The sequence below is a fragment of the Bufo bufo genome, chromosome 4, assembly GCF_905171765.1.
Source record: "Bufo bufo chromosome 4, aBufBuf1.1, whole genome shotgun sequence".
Taxonomy (NCBI): Eukaryota; Metazoa; Chordata; class Amphibia; order Anura; family Bufonidae; genus Bufo; species Bufo bufo.
Genome location: NC_053392.1, coordinates 382,534,739 through 382,554,162, shown reverse-complemented (window position 1 = coordinate 382,554,162; position 19,424 = coordinate 382,534,739). Strand labels below are relative to the sequence as shown.

Genomic DNA, 19,424 nt, shown 5'->3' with positions numbered 1-19,424 from the left:
TTAAAAATGGGGAGAAAAAGTGGGCAGGACTTGGGTAGAAGGGGCATGACCTCATGCCGCCCGAAGGCTTTACTATCTTTTATGCCAGAAACTGGGGTAAATGATGGTTCATAGTCAATTAAATGAAGTGGCTCACTGTTGTTAGCGGGTGGTACGGTGCTACAAGCTAAAAAATGAGGACACCCCGCCTCAATGTAATAGATATGGCAAAATAGTAATGGAAGCGAGCACTCACTCTGTAGCAATTACTCAGATTTAATATATTCCTTCATTAAAAATAATAATACATATTCAATATAAAATACAATTGATAAAAATACAATAGCACATAAAGCTAAATGGTCGACCATATATATGACACGGTTAGGATTGTCGCAAATAGCATTCAATGTAAACAATGGAAGAAATAGTAGCTCAGCATAAATAGTTCTCCAATGGTATCCTAAAATAAAAGGTGAAAAAAACTTAGTGATGATAAAAAAATTTTGGTGATAGAAAAAATTCTTCCTGATATCAGGATAGTGCACATACAATAATGTCCATAAGGTGTGAAGAAAGGTAAATCTAAAGGCGTGTGTCCCTAGAAGGAGTAATTAAAGGAAAGAAAGGGACACCTGTTGACCACTGAGGAAGGGATGTGGAATCATCCCGAAACGCGTCTGGTATATCGGACACTCTGCTGAAACCTCCGCTGAAAGAATCTGCATGGCCATGCTATAAAGAGAAATTATTAGGGATCGACCGATATTGATTTTTTAGGGCCGATACCGATAATTTGTGAACTTTCAGGCCGATAGCCGATAATTTATACCGATATTCTGGGAATTTTCATTTTTGAAAAAAAAAAAAATTCCTACACAAATCTGCTGAAAATTAATATGTTTATTGTTAATGTGTATTTTTTTTTTTTACTAACTTTTAGCCCCCTTAGGGACTAGAACCCTTGTCCTATTCCCCCTGATAGAGCTCTATCAGGGTGAATAGGATCTCACACTGTCCCTGCTGCTCTGTGCATAGTGCACACAGCAGCAAGGAGCTGAACATGGCAGCCAGGGCTTCAATAGCGTCCTGGCTGCCATGGTAACCGATCGGAGCCCCAGGCTTACACTGCTGGGGCTCCGATCGGAGGAGCAGGGGAGAGGGGACCCTGTGGCCACTGCCACCAATGAGTAATACTGGGGGGGGTGGGGGGGTGGGGGGGGGGGCGCACTGCGCCACCAATGTTTTTACTATTGGCCGGGATTGGGGTGGGGGGCGCACTGCGCCACTAATGATTAATACTGGGGGGCTTGGGGGGGGGCGCACTGCGCCACCAATGAAGATAAGCCTTTCATTCATTCATATACAGGAGGCGGGAGCTGGCTGCAGAATCACATAGCCGGCTCTCGACCTCTATGAGCGGTAGCTGCGATCCGCGGCACCTGAGGAGTTAACTACCGCGGATCGCAGCTATCGCTCATAGAGGTCGGGAGCCGGCTATGTGATTCTGCAGCCAGCTCCCGCCTCCTGTATATGAATGAATGAATGAAAGGCTTATCTTCATTGGTGGCGCAGCGGCCACAGCCCCTCCCCTCCTCTTGTCTTCTCTTCTGTCATTGGCAGCAGCAGCACAGGGGGAGGAGACACTGCTTCCTTCTCCCCTGTGCTGCGGAGGGAACACAGAACGCGCTGAGAGCAGCGCGTTCTGTGTTCCCAATACGTTATCGGTATATCGGCAAAATAGATGCCGATAACGTTCAAAATCCTCAATATCGGCCGATAATATCGGCCAAACCGATAATCGGTCTATCCCTAGTCGTAACCATGTACTTGTATTGACTTTCTGTACAAAGTAAATGCTATTTGCTGAAGTGACACAACCACTTTACCTTTTAACTGTGAAAAGATCTGTGGCCGATTCAGAGCTCAGACAGATTTGTGCAGATAAAGATATAATGAGGAAGGCTTCTGCCAGACAAATTCATCTGAATAAGGCTACATGCACACGACCGTGCCGTTTTTTGCGGTCCGCAAACCGCGGATCCGCAAAAAATGAAAGCTGTCCGTGTGCCTTCCGCAATTTTCGGAACGAACTGGCGGCCATTGATATAACTGCCTATTCTTGTCCGTTTTGCAGACAAGAATAGGACATATATTTTTTTTTTGCGGAACGGAGCAACGGATGCGGACAGCACACGGAGTGCTGTCCGCATCTTTTGCGGCCCCATTGAAGTGAATGGGTCCGCATCTGAGCCGCCAAAACGGCGGCTCGAATACGGACCCAAACAACGGCCGTGTGCATGAGGCCTTAGGCCTCATGCACACTACCATGCCGTTTTTTACGGTCCGCCTGTGTGCCTTCCGCAATTTGCAGAACGGAACGGGCGGCACATTGTAGAAATGCCTATTCTTGTCCGCAAAACAGATAAGAATAGGACATGCTATGTTTTTTTTTGCTGGGCAACAGATTTTTTTTATTTTTTATTAATTTCTTTTGCAAATCCATTGTAACAATGCCTAAAACAGAGAAAAAAACGAAACGGACACGGAAACAAAATACGTTCGTGTGCATAAGGCCTAAGGCTACATGCACATGAGTGTATTTTGTGTCCGTGCCGTTTTTCTTGCGGATAGGATGCAGACCCATTCATTTCAATGGGTCCGCAAAAAATGCAGACAACACACCACGTGCTGTCCGCATCAGTATGTCCGTTCCGTAGCCCCGCAAAAAAAATAAAACATGTCCTATTCTTGTCTGTTTTAGGCATTGTTACAGTGGATCCGTAAAAAAAAAACGGATGGCATACGGATGTCATCCGTTTTTGTGTGGATCCGCAATTTGCGGACCGCAAAACACATAAGTTCGTGTGCATGTAGCCTAAGAGAGCTGCCGCTAAAATGCCATTACAAAGCAGCAAACTGGTATTTTGAAGCTGCTGGTGCCTCTTGAGGCCCGCGAACCTCAAGATGTAGGATCCTCCAGAGGTTTGCAGTTCATAAACCTACTATTCAGCCACCCCCAACCAATGCTCACAAGCAGAAATGGTTGCAGTGGGCCCTCCATGAAGAATAATTATCAAAGTCTTTTTTTTACTGATGAGTGCCGTGCAACCCTGGATGGTCCAGATGGATGGAGTAGTGGATGGCCACCATGTCCTAACAAGGCTGCGACGTCAGCAAGGAGGTGGCATGTTTTTGGTCAGAATCATGGGGAGAGAGCTGCTAGACCTTTGCGTCACAATCTTCGCCAGAAATACACCTAATATAGGTGTAATTCTGTTTAATAAATGACCCCCTATAGAGTTTCTGACTGACCACTTTCTTTCATGGTACAAAAAGAAGAACCGTGCCTTCTGTAGCAAATTCATCTTCATCTATAGCAAGGCACCATCTCATGCTGCAAAGGCCTCATGCACATGACTGTTGTTCTGGTCCGCATCCGAGCCGCGTTTTTTGCGGCTCGGGTGCGGACCCATTCACTTCAATGAGGCCGCAAAAGATGCGGACAGCCCTCCGTTTTGTGGCCCCGCAAAAAAAAATATGACCTGTCCTATTCTTGTCCGTTTTGCGGACAAGAATAGGCATTTCTACAATGGGCCGCCCGTTCCGTTTCGCCCGTTCAACTGCGGATGGCTTCCGTGTTTTGCGGACTGCAAAAAATGGAACGGTCGTGTGCATGAGGTCAAAGAATACCTCTGAGTCATTGGCTGATATGTGCATAAGAGGGGAACTCATGGTGTGGCCACCATCCTCCCCTGACCTCAACCCTATTGAGAACCTTTGGAGTATCCTCAAGCAAAAGATCTATGAGGGTGGGAGGCAGTTTTTTTTTTTGTCAAGGAGAAAAGTCCTCGATTTTTACTAAAAACTGCACCAACAGTTGCAGCTTCCTGTGATGTTTCCTGTTATTGATGCGCTAAAAAAAAAATGTGTAGAGGAGACCTGAGCAGAGGTTCCCACAGACCGACAGCCGCCGTAGACACGTCTTTATTCAGTTTATTTTTGCCGTTCATTTCTAGCTTTTGTGAAACCACAATGGCTTCACTCCAAAACCCACAACAATGACTATTACCACCTATTGTTTCACTTTCCTCTATTTCACACTTCTTCAGTAACTCTGCACTGTGATGACCACAGTTAACACCTTGCTAGGAAGAGGCGTTATGGTTAGTGTGACAAAGTTCTGAGATTGTGCTTAAAGCGTAGTGGTTTACCTCAGAGCCATGGCGGCATACTAATCATGGCGCATCTTGAGGTCAATGGTAATGCAGCTTGTGATGCCTACTGAGCGCTCACTGACTTTGTATGCCACTTGTAAATGTGCTAAGTAGAGAAAACCTGTATGATCCTCATATACCCCTGGTAGCAAGATAACCTCACATGTGCTGATTTAAAGTACAGAGTACATCCAGCCAATATTCCCTGGGGCATCAGCGCTGGCGGACCGGTCACATCCTTAGTACTCCAGCAGGCTGCATGCCTTTGCAGCCACATCTTCCATGACTCTGGTTTTCTTTTTCTTGTAGCCTCTCCCATTTATCCACTATCAATGCCATTCCTTCCAGCGCCCGAAAGCCGTGGCTCTCGGACTTGCTTAGCCACGCCTAGTGGCAGGGAGATGGGAATTTTAATACAATAGTGTAAAAGAAAATAATTTTAAAAAAAACTCCAAATAAAGAAAAAAAAAACTAGTTAGGTGGGCGGTACCACTTCAGCCATTGACACTGAGTGCTCGGTACCACCCACCTGACGCTCGATGGCAGGAATTTCCTGATGCGTGTTGAGTAGTGTGTACTATTTTAGGGAATACAGTGCCCTCTACCCTGTTATTATATACAATTACATTGCATAGCAGTACACCAGTATTTGCTCTGTTAGATCCTTAATGCATCTTGTGTGACGTGGGAAGAGGTACGTGACCGCTGTGTTACACGTATGTTAGACTGAAAGCTGGCAATATTCATTGTGCTGCTTGTGACATTATGTATATCACAAAATCATTTTTTTGATCCGTCAGCAAAATTCATAAGTAATCGAGTGTCTGGCCTTCGAATTTGGAACTGGTTTGGCTGTGCAACATGGTCGTCTTCTTTTTAATAGATGTCTGATAGGTTGTTGATGTCTATTATGTACTTATACTTGTTAACATGAAACTAATTCTTTCTTTTTTTCTTTTTCTTTTTCCAGTTCAAATTCCTTTTAACTTGATGAAGAAATCATATAACTTTAATAGTACGTTATACTGGGAATACAACGTCTCTTCAGTCACCCCTTATTTTCAAGTAGAGTACAGGTATTACAAGTAAGGGATGTTTTAAAAGATGATTGTTGTTGTTTTTGTTATTATTATTATTATTATTATTATTATTATTATTATTATACATAAGAGTGAGAGGATTTGCCCAGATTTGGCTTCTTTTGGGCAAAGCATCTTGTGATGATGGACTGATCACACACAGGGCAGATGTAATATACGATAGTGCGAAGTCCTTCATAGTACGAGATGAATGCTCTCCTCCCTGACGGATGGATAACAAGATGAAAAGGTGACTCCTGTCTATTAACTCAACCTTTTCTAGAAGTCTGGGTTTCTATGTTAAGGTTTTTGAAGCCACAGCCAGGAACAGGTCATAAATAGTGTTGAGCGAACTTCTGTTTTAAGTTCTGCGTCTAAAGTTCGGCTTCCGGTTAGCGAAGAATCCCGATATGGATTCCGAATTCCGTTGGGGTCCGTGGTAGCGGAATCAATAATAGACGATTATTGATTCCGCTACCACGGACCACAACGGAATTCGGAATCCATATCGGGATTCTTCGCTAACCGGAAGCCGAACTTTAGACGCAGAACTTAAAACAGAAGTTCGCTCAACACTAGTCATAAACAAGAGACATTTTACTAAAGACTTGGGTTTCATACTCAGGTCTTAGTTAAAAGTTAGTTGGACCAAGATGCGGCTTAATGTATTCTAGCTGCACTTTGTGGGAGAACAAGGTGAGTATCATCATACAAATTAGCAATCTAGAGTCAGGGGAAGCAATATGATTCATGTAGGGCTAGGGGAGGTGACATATTCCCTTTATTATATATTATTTCTGTATAAAAGCTCTAGAATAGAAGTCTATTCACCTTTTACATTTGGTGGTTGTGCCACAAAAGCTATCCATGAGCTAACAATCACCCAGTGTATGGCAATAAAGTGTTAAATATACCATGCAGTAGTTAGAATTTTTTTTTTATAGCCGACAATATATGCCAGCTTTTACTGTGGCATACATCTGAGATATACAGTGGCGGAAATAATTATTTGACCCCTCACTGATTTTGTAAGTTTGTCCAATGACAAAGAAATGAAAAGTCTCAGAACAGTATCATTTCAATGGTAGGTTTATTGTAACAGTGGCAGATAGCACATCAAAAGGAAAATCGAAAAAATAACTTTAAATAAAAGATAGCAACTGATTTGCATTTCATTGAGTGAAATAAGTATTTGAACCCTCTAACAAAAAAAGACTTAATACTTGGTGGAAAAACCCTTGTTTGCAAGCACAGAGGTCAAACGTTTCTTGTAATTGATGACCAAGTTTGCGCACATTTTAGGAGGAATGTTGGTCCACTCCTCTTTGCAGATCATCTCTAAATCCCTAAGGTTTCGAGGCTGTCTCTGTGCAACTCTGAGCTTGAGCTCCCTCCATAGGTTTTCGATTGGATTAAGGTCCGGAGACTGACTAGGCCACTCCATGACCTTAATGTGCTTCTTCTTGAGCCACTCCTTTGTTGCCTTTGCTGTATGTTTTGGGTCATTGTCGTGCTGGAACACCCATCCACGACCCATTTTCAGTTTCCTGGCAGAGGGAAGGAGGTTGTCGCTCAGGATTTCACGATACATGGCTCCGTCCATTTTCCCGTTTATGCGAATAAGTTGTCCTGTGCCCTTAGCAGAAAAACACCCCCAAAGCAAAATGTTTCCACCCCCATGCTTGACGGTGGGGACGGTGTTTTGGGGGTCATAGGCAGCATTTTTCTTCCTCCAAACACAGCGAGTTGAGTTAATGCCAAAGAGCTCTATTTTGGTCTCATCAGACCACAGCACCTTCTCCCAGTCACTCTCTGAATCATTCAGGTGTTCATTGGCAAACTTCAGACGGGCCTGCACATGTGCCTTCCTGAGCAGGGGGACCTTGCGAGCCCTGCAGGATTTTAATCCATTGCGGTGTAATGTGTTTCCAATGGTTTTCTTGGTGACTGTGGTCCCTGCTAATTTGAGGTCATTAACTAACTCCTCCCGTGTAGTTCTAGGATGCTTTTTCACCTTTCTCAGAACCATTGACACCCCACGAGGTGAGATCTTGCGTGGAGCCCCAGAGCGAGGTCGATTGATGGTCATTTTGTGCTCCTTCCATTTTCGAACAATCGCACCAACAGTTGTCACCTTCTCTCCCAGCTTCTTGCTAATGGTTTTGTAGCCCATTCCAGCCTTGTGCAGGTCTACAATTTTGTCTCTGACATCCTTGGACAGCTCTTTGGTCTTTCCCATGTTGGAGAGTTTGGAGTCTGCTTGATTGATTCTGTGGACAGGTGTCTTTTATACAGGTGACTAGTTAAGACAGGTGTCCTTAATGAGGGTGACTAATTGAGTAGAAGTGTCTAACCACTCTGTGGGAGCCAGAACTCTTAATGGTTGGTAGGGGTTCAAATACTTATTTCACTCAATGAAATGCAAATCAGTTGCTATCTTTTATTTAAAGTTATTTTTTCGATTTTCCTTTTGATGTGCTATCTGCCACTGTTAAATAAACCTACCATTGAAATGATACTGTTCTGAGACTTTTCATTTCTTTGTCATTGGACAAACTTACAAAATCAGTGAGGGGTCAAATAATTATTTCCGCCACTGTACGTCTGGTTGACATCTACCTCCAATGTAAAAAAAAAAATAATGAAACAGAACTTAAAGGGTTGTGCAAAGTAACGTGCGACACAAGAAGAACCCATACATGAATACTCATACATACTGTGTCCATTTATCTTGCAGTCCATCTGTGTATCTCCCGTTTGAGCCTGCAACTCACTCCTTATCTTCCCTCACGTGCTGAAAAGAACCTCAATGACTAGACTACGCATGATCTGTAGCGTAAACTTCTGTGAGGTAGCCCCCTTTTTTTTTTTTTCTGTCCTCAGTGGAAAGCTGGTCCTGTTTATAGAATTAGTAACCTGGCCTGGTATGCCCTACTCCACCCTACAGTGGAGCTTTCCCTCCCTCACTGAAACTGGCGCTTCCCCTTACTTGCAGTTTCATGCAATTGCCATTTCAATAAACCTTTAGACTAGGTCTTAGTGTCCATTCACACGTCCGCAATTCTGTTCCGCATTTTGCGGAAACTGAATTGCGGACCCATTAATTTTTATGGGGCCGCACGATGTGCTGCCCAGATCCGGAAATGCGGACCCGCACCTCCGGGTCCGGATTTCTGTTGCCGAAAAAATTGCGGACAAGATTAGGCATATTCTATTTAGTGTCAGCAAAATGCGGAATGCACATTGCCGGTGTCTGTATTTTAACACACAGATGTCTAAATGGACCCTTAGGCCGACTTCCCATGAACATATGATCCACATGTGCAGGCCAATGTTCCCAGCGTGGAATCACTCCTGTGAACCAGAGCGCACAACATTATAGTACACTATCGTGCCGTGTTCTCCAGTTCACAGGAGTGAGGCTGTGTCAGGAACATTGGCCGGCACACAGGCCAGATCTCATGGGCGGCATGCACTTGTGTAAAGCCAGCATTAGAGCTAGTTTAGAAGTTTCTTGAAATGAGGATTGCCTGGAACAGCAAGTAAGGGGAAGGGCTGTTTCCACCAAGGGGGGGATGGGGGAGCGGCATGCCATGAACGCACTGAACATGGATACGAGTGCACTGAAGAACTGTTGCCCAATGTGATCAAACACAAGTGCGCTGCATAAGGCTTCACTCACACGTCCGTGGAACACGGTCCATGAGATACCGGACTGGCATCCTGCTTAGTGCAGGAGCGCACGGCGTCATTGGTTGCTATGACTCCGTGCGCTTTGTGCCATCACCGCAGTACAGCACTAAGCAGGATGCCAGTCCGGTATCTGACGGACATGTGAATGAAGCCTAATGCCTCATTCACACAGTCAGTGTTTGGTCAGTGATTTCCATCAGTGATTGTGAGCCAAAATCAGAGGCGGCCTCTAGAATATTGGTACATAAATATGAGTACTCGTCCATGTGAGCGCTGCTGTTTGTTCAGAATTAGCTTGTCACTGACTGCCACTAACTGCGTATGCTCAACCTAACAAATGCAGAGAACTATAGGTCCCAGCCATGGTAATCGTGGAGTAAATGGAATGGCTAGCAGAGGAATAAAGTTACTTTTATTACTATAGAACACAAAATCTGATAATTGCATTACATTTGTTCTTTTTTTGTTGATGTAAAAGTCTATTACATAAGTTCAACTTGTAGTAACAGGACAACCCCTTTAACACTAATAATAAAATTATATTCAATGGTTAACATGTATGCGTTGGATACTTTGATGGCTTGTCTATTCACATATCTCCTCCTTGCAAACAGGCTTGGAGGATGTATGATTACATCTTCCCTTTATGTAGAAGTTCCCATCACTCTCACAGATTGAGATTATAAAGTTTTAAAGCAGAATTAAACTTTACCTTGCTTATACCATAACGTTTGTTAGCAGAACGTCATCTCTATGGTAGAAGCACAGAGAAGCCTCCGCACCCCTCCACAGTGCTCATCTCAGACAGCGATAAAATATCCACTCCCTATTTTACAGGGTGGAACTATATAGGGATCACAGTAGACCTGGCAGGATCTATCAAAAGTCTCAAATATGGATAGCTTCAAGCTATATGGCTATTGCTTCCTATTTCAGTACCAATCAAATCTACAGATGTTTCAAGCAATTTTAAAATAACTTACAGTGCCTTGAAAAATTATTGATACCCCTTGAACTTTTCCAAAAAAATTTCACGTTGCACCCTCAAACTTAGATGTAATTTATTGCGATTTTTTTTTTTTTTTTTTTTTTTTTTTTTTGTGATAGACCAACACAAAGTAGCAAGTATGTGTGAAATGAAAAGAAAATGATACATGATTTTAAAAAATTTTTATAAATAAAAATCTGAAAAGTGTGGCGTACATTGGTATTCAGCTGCCTGTACTCTGATACCCCAAAAAAACTCCAGTGTAACCAATTGCCTTCAGAAGTAACCTAATAAGTAAATAGAGGCCATCGGTGTGTAATTTATTCTCAGTATAACTATAGCTGTTCTGTGAAGGCCTGGGAGATTTGTAAGTAAACATTAGTGATTAAACAGCATCATGAAAACCAAGGAACACACCAGACAGGTCAGGGATAAAGTTGTGGAGAAGTGTAAATCTATCCCAAGCTCTGAACATCTCACCAAGCACTGTTCAATCCATCAGCCGAAAATAGGGGGAGTATGGCACAACTCCAGGCAAGGAGAGCACTAATTAAAGAAGCAGCCAAGAGGCCCATGGTCACTGTGGAGGAGTTGCAGAGAATCTGTCCACAGGACAACTATAAGTCATGTACTCCACAAATCTGGCCTTTAGGCCTCATGCACACGACCATTGTTTTATTCCGTGTCCGTTGTTCCGTTTTTTTGTGATTTTCTGCGGACCGATTAACTTTCAATGGGTCCGTTGAAAACTCGGCTAATGCACCGTTTGTCGTCCGTGATCAGTGGTTCCAGTCCGTCAAAAAATATAACCTGTCCTATATTTTTTTTCACGGAAAACGGCTTGCGGACCCATTCAAGTCAATGGGACCGTGAAAAAACGCGGAGGCACACAAGATTGTCATCCGGTCCGTTTTTTTCCTATCATTTGCATGGCAAACTTGACTTAGACTTTTTTTTTTACTTTCCTTGATGTCTGGTGGTCCTCCAAAAATCAAGGAAGACACACGGAAACAAAAAAGAATCACTGAACAACGGAACCCCATTTTTCGGAACGGAACACAACGGTCACAACAACGGCCTTATGGATTAGTGGCAAGAAAAAAGCCATTTTTGAAAACCAGCCATAAGAAGTCCCATTTGCAGTTTTACACAAGCCATGTAGAGGACACAGAAAACATGTGAAAAAAGGTGCTCTAGTCAGATGAGACCAAAATTGAACTTTTTGGCCTAAATGCAAGGTACTACTTGGAAAATAATAGTGTACATCAGGGACAGGGAAGCTGGTCAGAGTTGATGGAAAGATGGAGTGAGATAAATACAAGGCAATCCTGGAGGAAAACCTATTAGAGGCTGCAAAAAGACTTCAGACTACGGCGAAGGTTCGTCTTCCAACAAGACAACGACCCTAAACATACAGCCAGAGCTACAATGGAATGGTTTAGATCAAAGCATATTAATGTATTAGAATGGCCCAGTCCAAGTTCTGACCTAATTCCCATTGAGAATCTGTGTCAAGACTTGGAAATTGCTGTTCACGGACAGTTCACTGACTGAGCTTGAGCTATTTTGCAAAGAAGAATGGCCAAAAATCGCAGCCTGTAGATGTGCAAAGCTGGCAGAGACATACCCCAAAAGACTTGCAGGTGTAATTGCAGCAAAAGGGGTCCTAAAAAGTATTGACTCAGGGGGGCTGAATACAAATGCATACCACACTTTCCAGATTTTCATTTATTAAAATTTTGAAAACCATGTATCTTTTTTTTCACTTCGCACATACTTGCCACTTTTTGTTGGTATATCACATAAAATCCCAATAAAGTACATTTACCGTATTTTTTGTTTTATAAGATGTACTTTTTTCTTCAAAAGTGGGGGAAAAATGTCAATGCGAATCTGCAAAAAAAAAAGTGACATTCTGAAATTTCACCTCCATTTTCCTTAAATTTTTATGGAACACCTAAAAGGTTAACTAAGTTAAACTCAACTTTCAGCTCAACTACAACCCTTATTTTTGAATAATTTGGGGGGTGTAGTTTTTAAAACGGGGTTGTTTATGGGTGGTTTCTATTATGTAAGCGCCTCAAAGTGACTTACAAAATGATGCCAACATAAAGTAGACATATGGTGAATGTTGAGTAATACCTATTTTATGAGGTGTCACTATCCATCTTAAAAGTAGAAAAATTCAAATTTCAAAAATTGCTAATTTGTCAAAATTTTCAGTAACTTTTAGATTTTTATTAGGAATAAAGGTAAAATATATTGACTCCAATTTACCACTGTCAAGAAGAACAATGTGTCACGAGAAAACCATCTCAGAATCGCTTAAGTAAAAGCATTCCAAAATTATTACCACATAAAGTGACATACACTCACCTAAAGAATTATTAGGGACACCATACTAATATGGTGTTGGACCCCCTTTTGCCTTCAGAACTGCCTAAATTCTAAGTAGCATTGATTCAACAAGGTGCTGATAGCATTCTTTAGAAATGTTGGCCCATATTGATTAGGATAGCATCTTGCAGTTGATGGAGATTTGAGGGATGCACATCCAGGGCACGAAGCTCCCGTTCCACCACATCCCAAAGATGCTCTATTGGGTTGAGATCTGGTGACTGTGGGGGCCATTTTAGTACAGTGAACTCATTGTCATGTTCAAGAAACCAATTTGAAATGATTCGAGCTTTGTGACATGGTGCATTATCCTGCTGGAAGTAGCCATCAGAGGATGGATACATGTTCTCATTCTGTTTACGCCAAATTCGGACTCTACCATTTGAATGTCTCAGCAGAAATCGAGACTCATCAGACCAGGCAACATTTTTCCAGTCTTCAACAGTCCAATTTTGGTGAGCTCGTGCAAATTGTAGCCTCTTTGTCCTATTTGTAGTGGAGATGAGTGGTACCCAGTGGGTTCTTCTGCTGTTGTAGCCCATCCGCCTCAAGGTTGTGCGTGTTGTGGCTTCACAAATGCTTTGCAGCATACCTCGATTGTAACGAGTGGTTATTTCAGTCAACGTTGCTTTTCTATCAGCTTGAATCAGTTGGCCCATTCTCCTCTGACCTCTAGCATCCACAAGGCATTTTTGCCCACAGGACTGCCGCATACTGGATGTTTTTCCCTTTTCACACCATTCTTTGTGAACCCTAGAAATGGTTGTGCGTGAAAATCCCAGTAACTGAGCAGATTGTAAAATACTCAGACCGGCCCGTCTGGCACCAACAATCATGCCACGCTCAAAATTGCTTAAATCACCTTTCTTTCCCATTCTGACATTCAGTTTGGAGTTCAGGAGATTGTCTTGACCAGGAGCACACCCCTAAATGCATTGAAGCAACTGCCATGTGATTGGTTGACTAGATAATTGCATTAATGAGAAATAGAACAGGTGTTCCTAATAATTCTTTAGGTGAGTGTATGTCAGATTTACAAAAATCCGCCTGGGCCTTAAGGTTAAAAGTATAACCGCTATTTGCTTTATATTTCAGAAACAAGAAGTGGACGGTTGTTGAGACTTGTGTGAACATTTCACGTCATTACTGTGATCTTTCCGAAAAGATTACTGATCCTTATATCCATTATGGTGTTCGAGTAAACGCTTTTGTAGGGTCTGAAGTGAGTGGATATGCAAAAGCTGAATTCTACTTGATAAATGATGGTACGTCATGTTTGTGATATGGTGAACTGGTTTATAAGGTTGGGGTAATCTGCTTTTGGACACACTAAAGCAAGCTATGTACCTGCTATATCAAATAAAATACTGTATAAGCAGCAGCCCCAGTTGAACACATGATACTAACTCTCCAGCAATTCTAGCTTAATATCATCCATATATTTCTAATCCTTCTGTTATGGGCAGACGTGGCCCAAAAAAGCATACTTCCATCCAGTTCAGCCAATTATCCTACAAAGTTGATGGAGAGGAAGACAAAATCTTGAGATAGAAGCCAATTTTCCTCATCTTTGGGGGAGGGGGGAGGTGTCAAGGCCTCAGGTAATTGAGGCATCTTGACATGGTATTATTGTGTAAAGGTATTACAACCACTGCAGATTTTGTGGCAGAATCTTCTGCAACTGATAATAAAAAATCTGCAGTCTGTGAAGGCTCTTGCCAAATTTTTTTTCTCCCAAGATGACTGAAATTGGCTTCTATCTCAAGATTATGTTTTCGATCAGCTCTGCAGGATAATTGGCTGAACTGAATGGATGAATTATTTAGCTTTTTTTTTTTTATAGTTTTTTTTTTTTTTTTTTTTGCTTAAAGTTATTATCTTAATGATCACTGTTAAATCTGTTAATGATTTAACAGTGATCATTTTTCTAAATATATTTAATTAACAAATTCCCACCCCTTAGAAGAAAATAAACCTATACTTACCTGACTGTTGTCTTCCGTCTCCCCTGGTTACGGCCACCGCTCTTCTCAGGAATCGCGGTGGCCGCGTGTGCGCAGACGACTTCTTATCGTCTGCCGGCCGGCCGCGCGCTGTACTGAACGCGCACGCCGAGACCGCGCATGCGCTATGGTGATTTCTTCCTGGCCAGTATAATATACTTGCCGGGAAGAAGTCACCAGGGCGCATGCGCGGTCTCGGCGTGCGCGTTCAGTACAGCGCGCGGCCCGGCCGGGAGAAGACATCAATCAAGATGGAGCCCGCCACCTGCTGAGTGCCGAAACGAGGAAGTGGACAGCGCGCCGGGAGCAGGTAAGTATTAAACGGCGTCATGAGAATACCCCTTTAAGAGAAAAACATGTACTTGCTGCCCCACTCAAATGACTAGAACTGATTTTCAAAATCTGCAGCATGTGCACCTTTACTTTGCTCCCGAATTTTGTGACTTTTTGTCAGATGATATCTCTTCTTAAAGGGGTTTTCCGAGATTCTTACACTGATGACCAGTCCTTTGGATAGTAGAAAATAGAAAGGTTCACAGCAGCATGTCCGGTGTGACTATTTATTGGGAACCAAGAGTGCACACACAAAGATACGACGTTTCGGCTACGCAGTAGCCTTTATCAAATACTTGATAAAGGCTACTGCGTAGCCGAAACTTCGTATCTTTTTGTGTGTGCACTCTTGGTTCCCAATAAATAGTCACACCGGACATGCTGCTGTGAACCTTTCTATTTTCTACTATTGCTTGTGGGACTGCTGGGGACCGGTGGTCCTATCGCGGCTGGTGCATTCCGGATTGGTCAGGAGGTCCATTTGTGCTGCTCTGCAACTGTCTTCTATCGCAGTCCTCTGGATAGGTCATTAATATCTGATCGTTGGGGATCGGACCCCCGGAACCCCCACCTGCCAACTGTTTGATAAGGAAGCAGCGCTTCTGTGGGGCCTTCTCTCTGCTTTTCCTAGGCGGAGTGACGATATGGCGTAGGAGCAGCTCAACCCCATTCTAATGAATGGGGCTGAGCGCAATACCAAGCACAGCCGCTATTCGATGTACAGCGCTGTGTTTGGTAAGCTGTCCAAAGGCTGCCGCACTTACAGGATAGCCGCTGCCTTCTCAAAACAGCTGATTAGTGGGGGTCCCGGGTGTCAGACCCCCACCGGTCAGATACTGATAACCTATCCTCTGCATAGGTCATCAGTTAAAAAAAAATCCTGGAAACTAAGATATATATATATTTTTTTAACCCATTTCTTGTTAAAGGGGTTTTACCATAACATGCAATGGCGGCATATCACCACAAAATGCCCCCATTTTCTGATAGGTGCGGGTCCCACCTCTGGGACCCGCACCTACAACAAGAACAAAGTGGGGAAATGGTTGGAAGGCACACTGCGCATGCGCAGCTGCCCTCCATTCATTTCAATGGGGCCGTTGAAAATAGCCGAGCGCTGGCTCGGCTATTTACGTCTGCCCCATAGAAATGAATGGGAGCAGGGGGCGTGCGTGCGCGGTACGCTCCCATTCGCTTGTATGGGAGCAGTGCTTGGTGGTGGACGGACTCCGGGAAACCCGGGGTCCTCCAGCCACAGCTCTCCCCACTCTGTTCTCCTTATAGGTGCGGGTCCCAGAGGTGGGACAAGCACCTATCAGACAATAGGGGCATATCCTAGCGATATGACCCCATTGTATGTGATGGGAATACCCCTTTAATCCGAAAACTTCTAAGTTTGCAAAAAATGTTATTAGAGAAGATAGCAAGGCTAGACACACATTTGCTAGTGATTATATGAGGATTTGAGAAAACAGCGGAAATATGAAATTCCTAAGCACTAATATCCTTTTATCCCATAGATTTTCAGTTTTCTTCACTTTTTCATATTTTTATTGTGCAGTATTTATTAGAAAGTAATAGGGTTTTTTTTTGTTTGTTTGTTTATTTAGGTATTATTGGACCTCCTACAATAAATGCATCTGAAGATGGAAAGTACATTTACATTGATGTTGACTACCCAAATGCACCACATGTTGATAAAGAAAAAAGGAATGTAGCAGACTATTTGGATGACCTTACATATGAGCTCCATTCCGGAAATGAAATAGAGGTATTTTTATTTTTTTAAATCCAGTTTGTTAAATAACATCATTTTACTAGAACTTACTTAATTGTGGATTTTAATGTGTATTTAATGCAAGTTCTTAAAGTTTAAGCACATTCCTCTACTCCTTTGTTAAAGGGAATCTGTTTCCAGTTTTATACTGCTAGGTTCTTACATCTCCAACACGTGCCAATCCCCAGTACCAATATTCATGAGCTCTTGGAAAGATAGATAAAATTAAGTTAAAGAAAGATAAGTAACGTGTCTAGCAACACACACTAAATTAATCGCACCATGTGTGCCTCTGTGTCTAAATTAATAAATCTCTCCATTGTCTCCAACAAGTGTTTATTCTAACATTTTCATTTTTAGAAATTGTATGTGATTATACTCATTGAAATATTGCCGTTTACACGCTTGCTGCTAGGAGGCCACAGTAGGATGGTACTTCCCGTTTTCTGGTGCTCATTTCTCAGCTTTGCAGTCATCAAGGTGTGAGGGAATTAATGACAGCTCTTTTGTACAGAAAGAAAGCCTGCATAAGGCAGGATAGTAATACTATACACAATCTTTATACAGCTCTCACTCTTTTGTACCTGGCGCAGGGAGACAGTCTTTTTCTGGAAACTATATAGCTGCTTGCATACTTTACAATATTAGCTGTTATTTAAAGGCTATGTGCACATTTGGTGGCATTTTTTTAAATTTATTATTGCATTGTACTCGTTTTGAGCGATAAATCATTTTTCAATTAGTCTTTATTAAAAATGATGAGCCATTTTCCCTGCACAGCTTTGAGTTTATCTACTAGCAGGATTAGTATTTTCTCTGCTCCATCATTTCCTTATATCTGACCTTATGAGCACTCATTAAAGTTCAATTCTTAGGCTACTTTCACACTAGCGTTCGGAGCGGATCCGTCTGATGTTTCATCAGACGGATCCGCTCCGATAATGCAGACGTTTGCATCCGTTCAGAACGGATCCGTCTGCATTATTACTAAGTCAGAAAGTAGCCTGAGCGGATCCGTTCAGACTTTACATTGAAAGTCAATGGGGAACGGATCCGCTTGAAGATTGAGCCATATGGTGTCATCTTCAAGCGGATCCGTCCCCATTGACTTCCATTATAAGTCTGGACGGATCCGCTCGCCTCCGCACGGCCAGGCGGACACCCGAACGCTGCAAGCAGCGTTCAGGTGTCCGCTCGCGGAGCGGAGGCTGAGCGCTGGCATGCGGATGCATTCTCAGTGGATCCGCCTCCACTGAGAATGCATTAGGGCCAGACGGATGCGTTCGGGACCGCTCGTGAGCCCCTTCAAACGGAGCTCACGAGCGGACGCCCGAACGCTCGTGTGAAAGTAGCCTTATCTTACTATAACTTGCATAAGATTGTGGCTTAAATAAGTGTTTATGACCTCTTAGTAGTTTAGAGATAAGGTTTATTAGATAACCAGCACAAAGTAAAAGTGCCATTCACACATCTAGTAAAGCAGTTAACCCTTTGTGACAGAATGGCGTAATATTTTTAATAAAGACCAATTGAAAAAAAGATTTTTAAGTAAAATGCAATCATAAAAAAAATATCCACAAAGGTGTACATAACTTTTGAGCATGCATTGGCCTAGCTATCCTTCTCGACTTCCCCATATGCATGAACACCTGGCTGATTGCTTTTTTCACTTGGCTGAGGTGCATATGTTGTTGCCGGACAACAATTTTTCTTCTGTGGTAACAAAGAACTGAGATTTTGGGACATTTGAGAATCCAACATCCTAATCTCCACTTAGAGAGAAACTGGTGACCACAATCCATTAAATGGTCAACTGATCTTGTCAGATTTCTTAGGCCTTGGCAATATGTACCTGTTTATATGCATGTAAGCTTTTTTATAAACTTTTTTCTTTTTTTTCTTGGCGTTTACTGAGTGGGTTAAATTTGATGATTTTATACTTTGCATTGTTACCAATGTGGTAATACCAATTATGTGTTTTTGTTTTTTGACATGGCATATATTTTTTAGTTCCACTAGGGGACTCCACCATGCTGTCTTCAGTTTACTCACATAATATACTGCATTACTTCTGTATTGCAATATAATATGCCTGTTAGCGTTTTTTAGGGTCAGATTTTTGCATAATGTTGAGACCTCTTGGTGGTGGTTATTATTATTATTATTATTATGTATATTTATTAATCCTGTATTTCCAACAGGACACACAAGTGTTGTTAAGCTTCATTTTTCAGGTATCTGTGTGACTTTGACAAAGGCCTAATTGTGATGCTTAGACGATGGGTCAAAGCATCAAAGTGGCATGTCTTATGGGATGTTCCCAGTATGAACTTGTTAGTACCTACCAAAAGTACTCCAAAGAAGGATAACCAGTGAATATGTAGCCGGGTCATGGGTTCCTAAAGGTAACCCTAAAGTTGAGTGAAAGCAGACAATTTCGACCAAAATCATTTATTGGTTGAAATTTAACAATGAACAATTGTTTTAGGCGTCCAATGACAGACCATTATTGTTAGGAAAGAAGTTTGCACTGTTTAATATTATATCCAATAGTCGAACAAAAGCTTTCATTCAAAAAAATATATTAAAAAATCAAAGGATGTTTTTTGCAGGACACGTTGTACTTTCTAATGGCACCATTTACGGTTGCATACAATGGAGTAGGAACCGGGAAAAAATTCCAAATGGGGTGGAATTTATAAAAAATAAAAAAAACAACACAGAATTCCGACAGTTTTAGCGGTTTTGTCAGCATGTCCTTTGCGGTAAAACTGACCTGTTACTTTCAATCTCCAGGTCCGTATGATTACAATGAAACCACATACAGTTAGGCCTCTGTCACACGAGCGTGTCCGTATAAGGTCCGGATGCGTTGCGGCAAACCCGCGCGAGTAGGTACCCAATTGCAGTCAGTTTTGACTGCGATTGCGCTCCGTTGTTCAGTTTTTATTGCGCGGA

General features: G+C 42.4%; 1 protein-coding gene across 3 annotated transcripts in view; it reads left to right on the top strand.

Annotated features, from left to right (window-relative positions):
- The window catches only part of IFNGR1 (interferon gamma receptor 1), a 37,801-nt gene that overhangs the window by 5,180 nt on the left and 13,197 nt on the right, over window positions 1-19,424 (top strand). For 2 of the 3 annotated variants that reach the window (XR_005778422.1, XM_040429204.1), the window contains exons 2-4: window positions 5,167-5,281; window positions 13,449-13,618; window positions 16,300-16,460. Coding sequence is in view for 2 of the 3 variants with exons in the window: in XM_040429204.1 (XP_040285138.1) it covers window positions 5,167-5,281; window positions 13,449-13,618; window positions 16,300-16,460 (446 nt within the window). In the remaining variant the exon portion in view is untranslated. The remainder of the gene's footprint in view (window positions 1-5,166; window positions 5,282-13,448; window positions 13,619-16,299; window positions 16,461-19,424) is intronic. The other variant, XM_040429205.1, reaches the window with a different exon arrangement.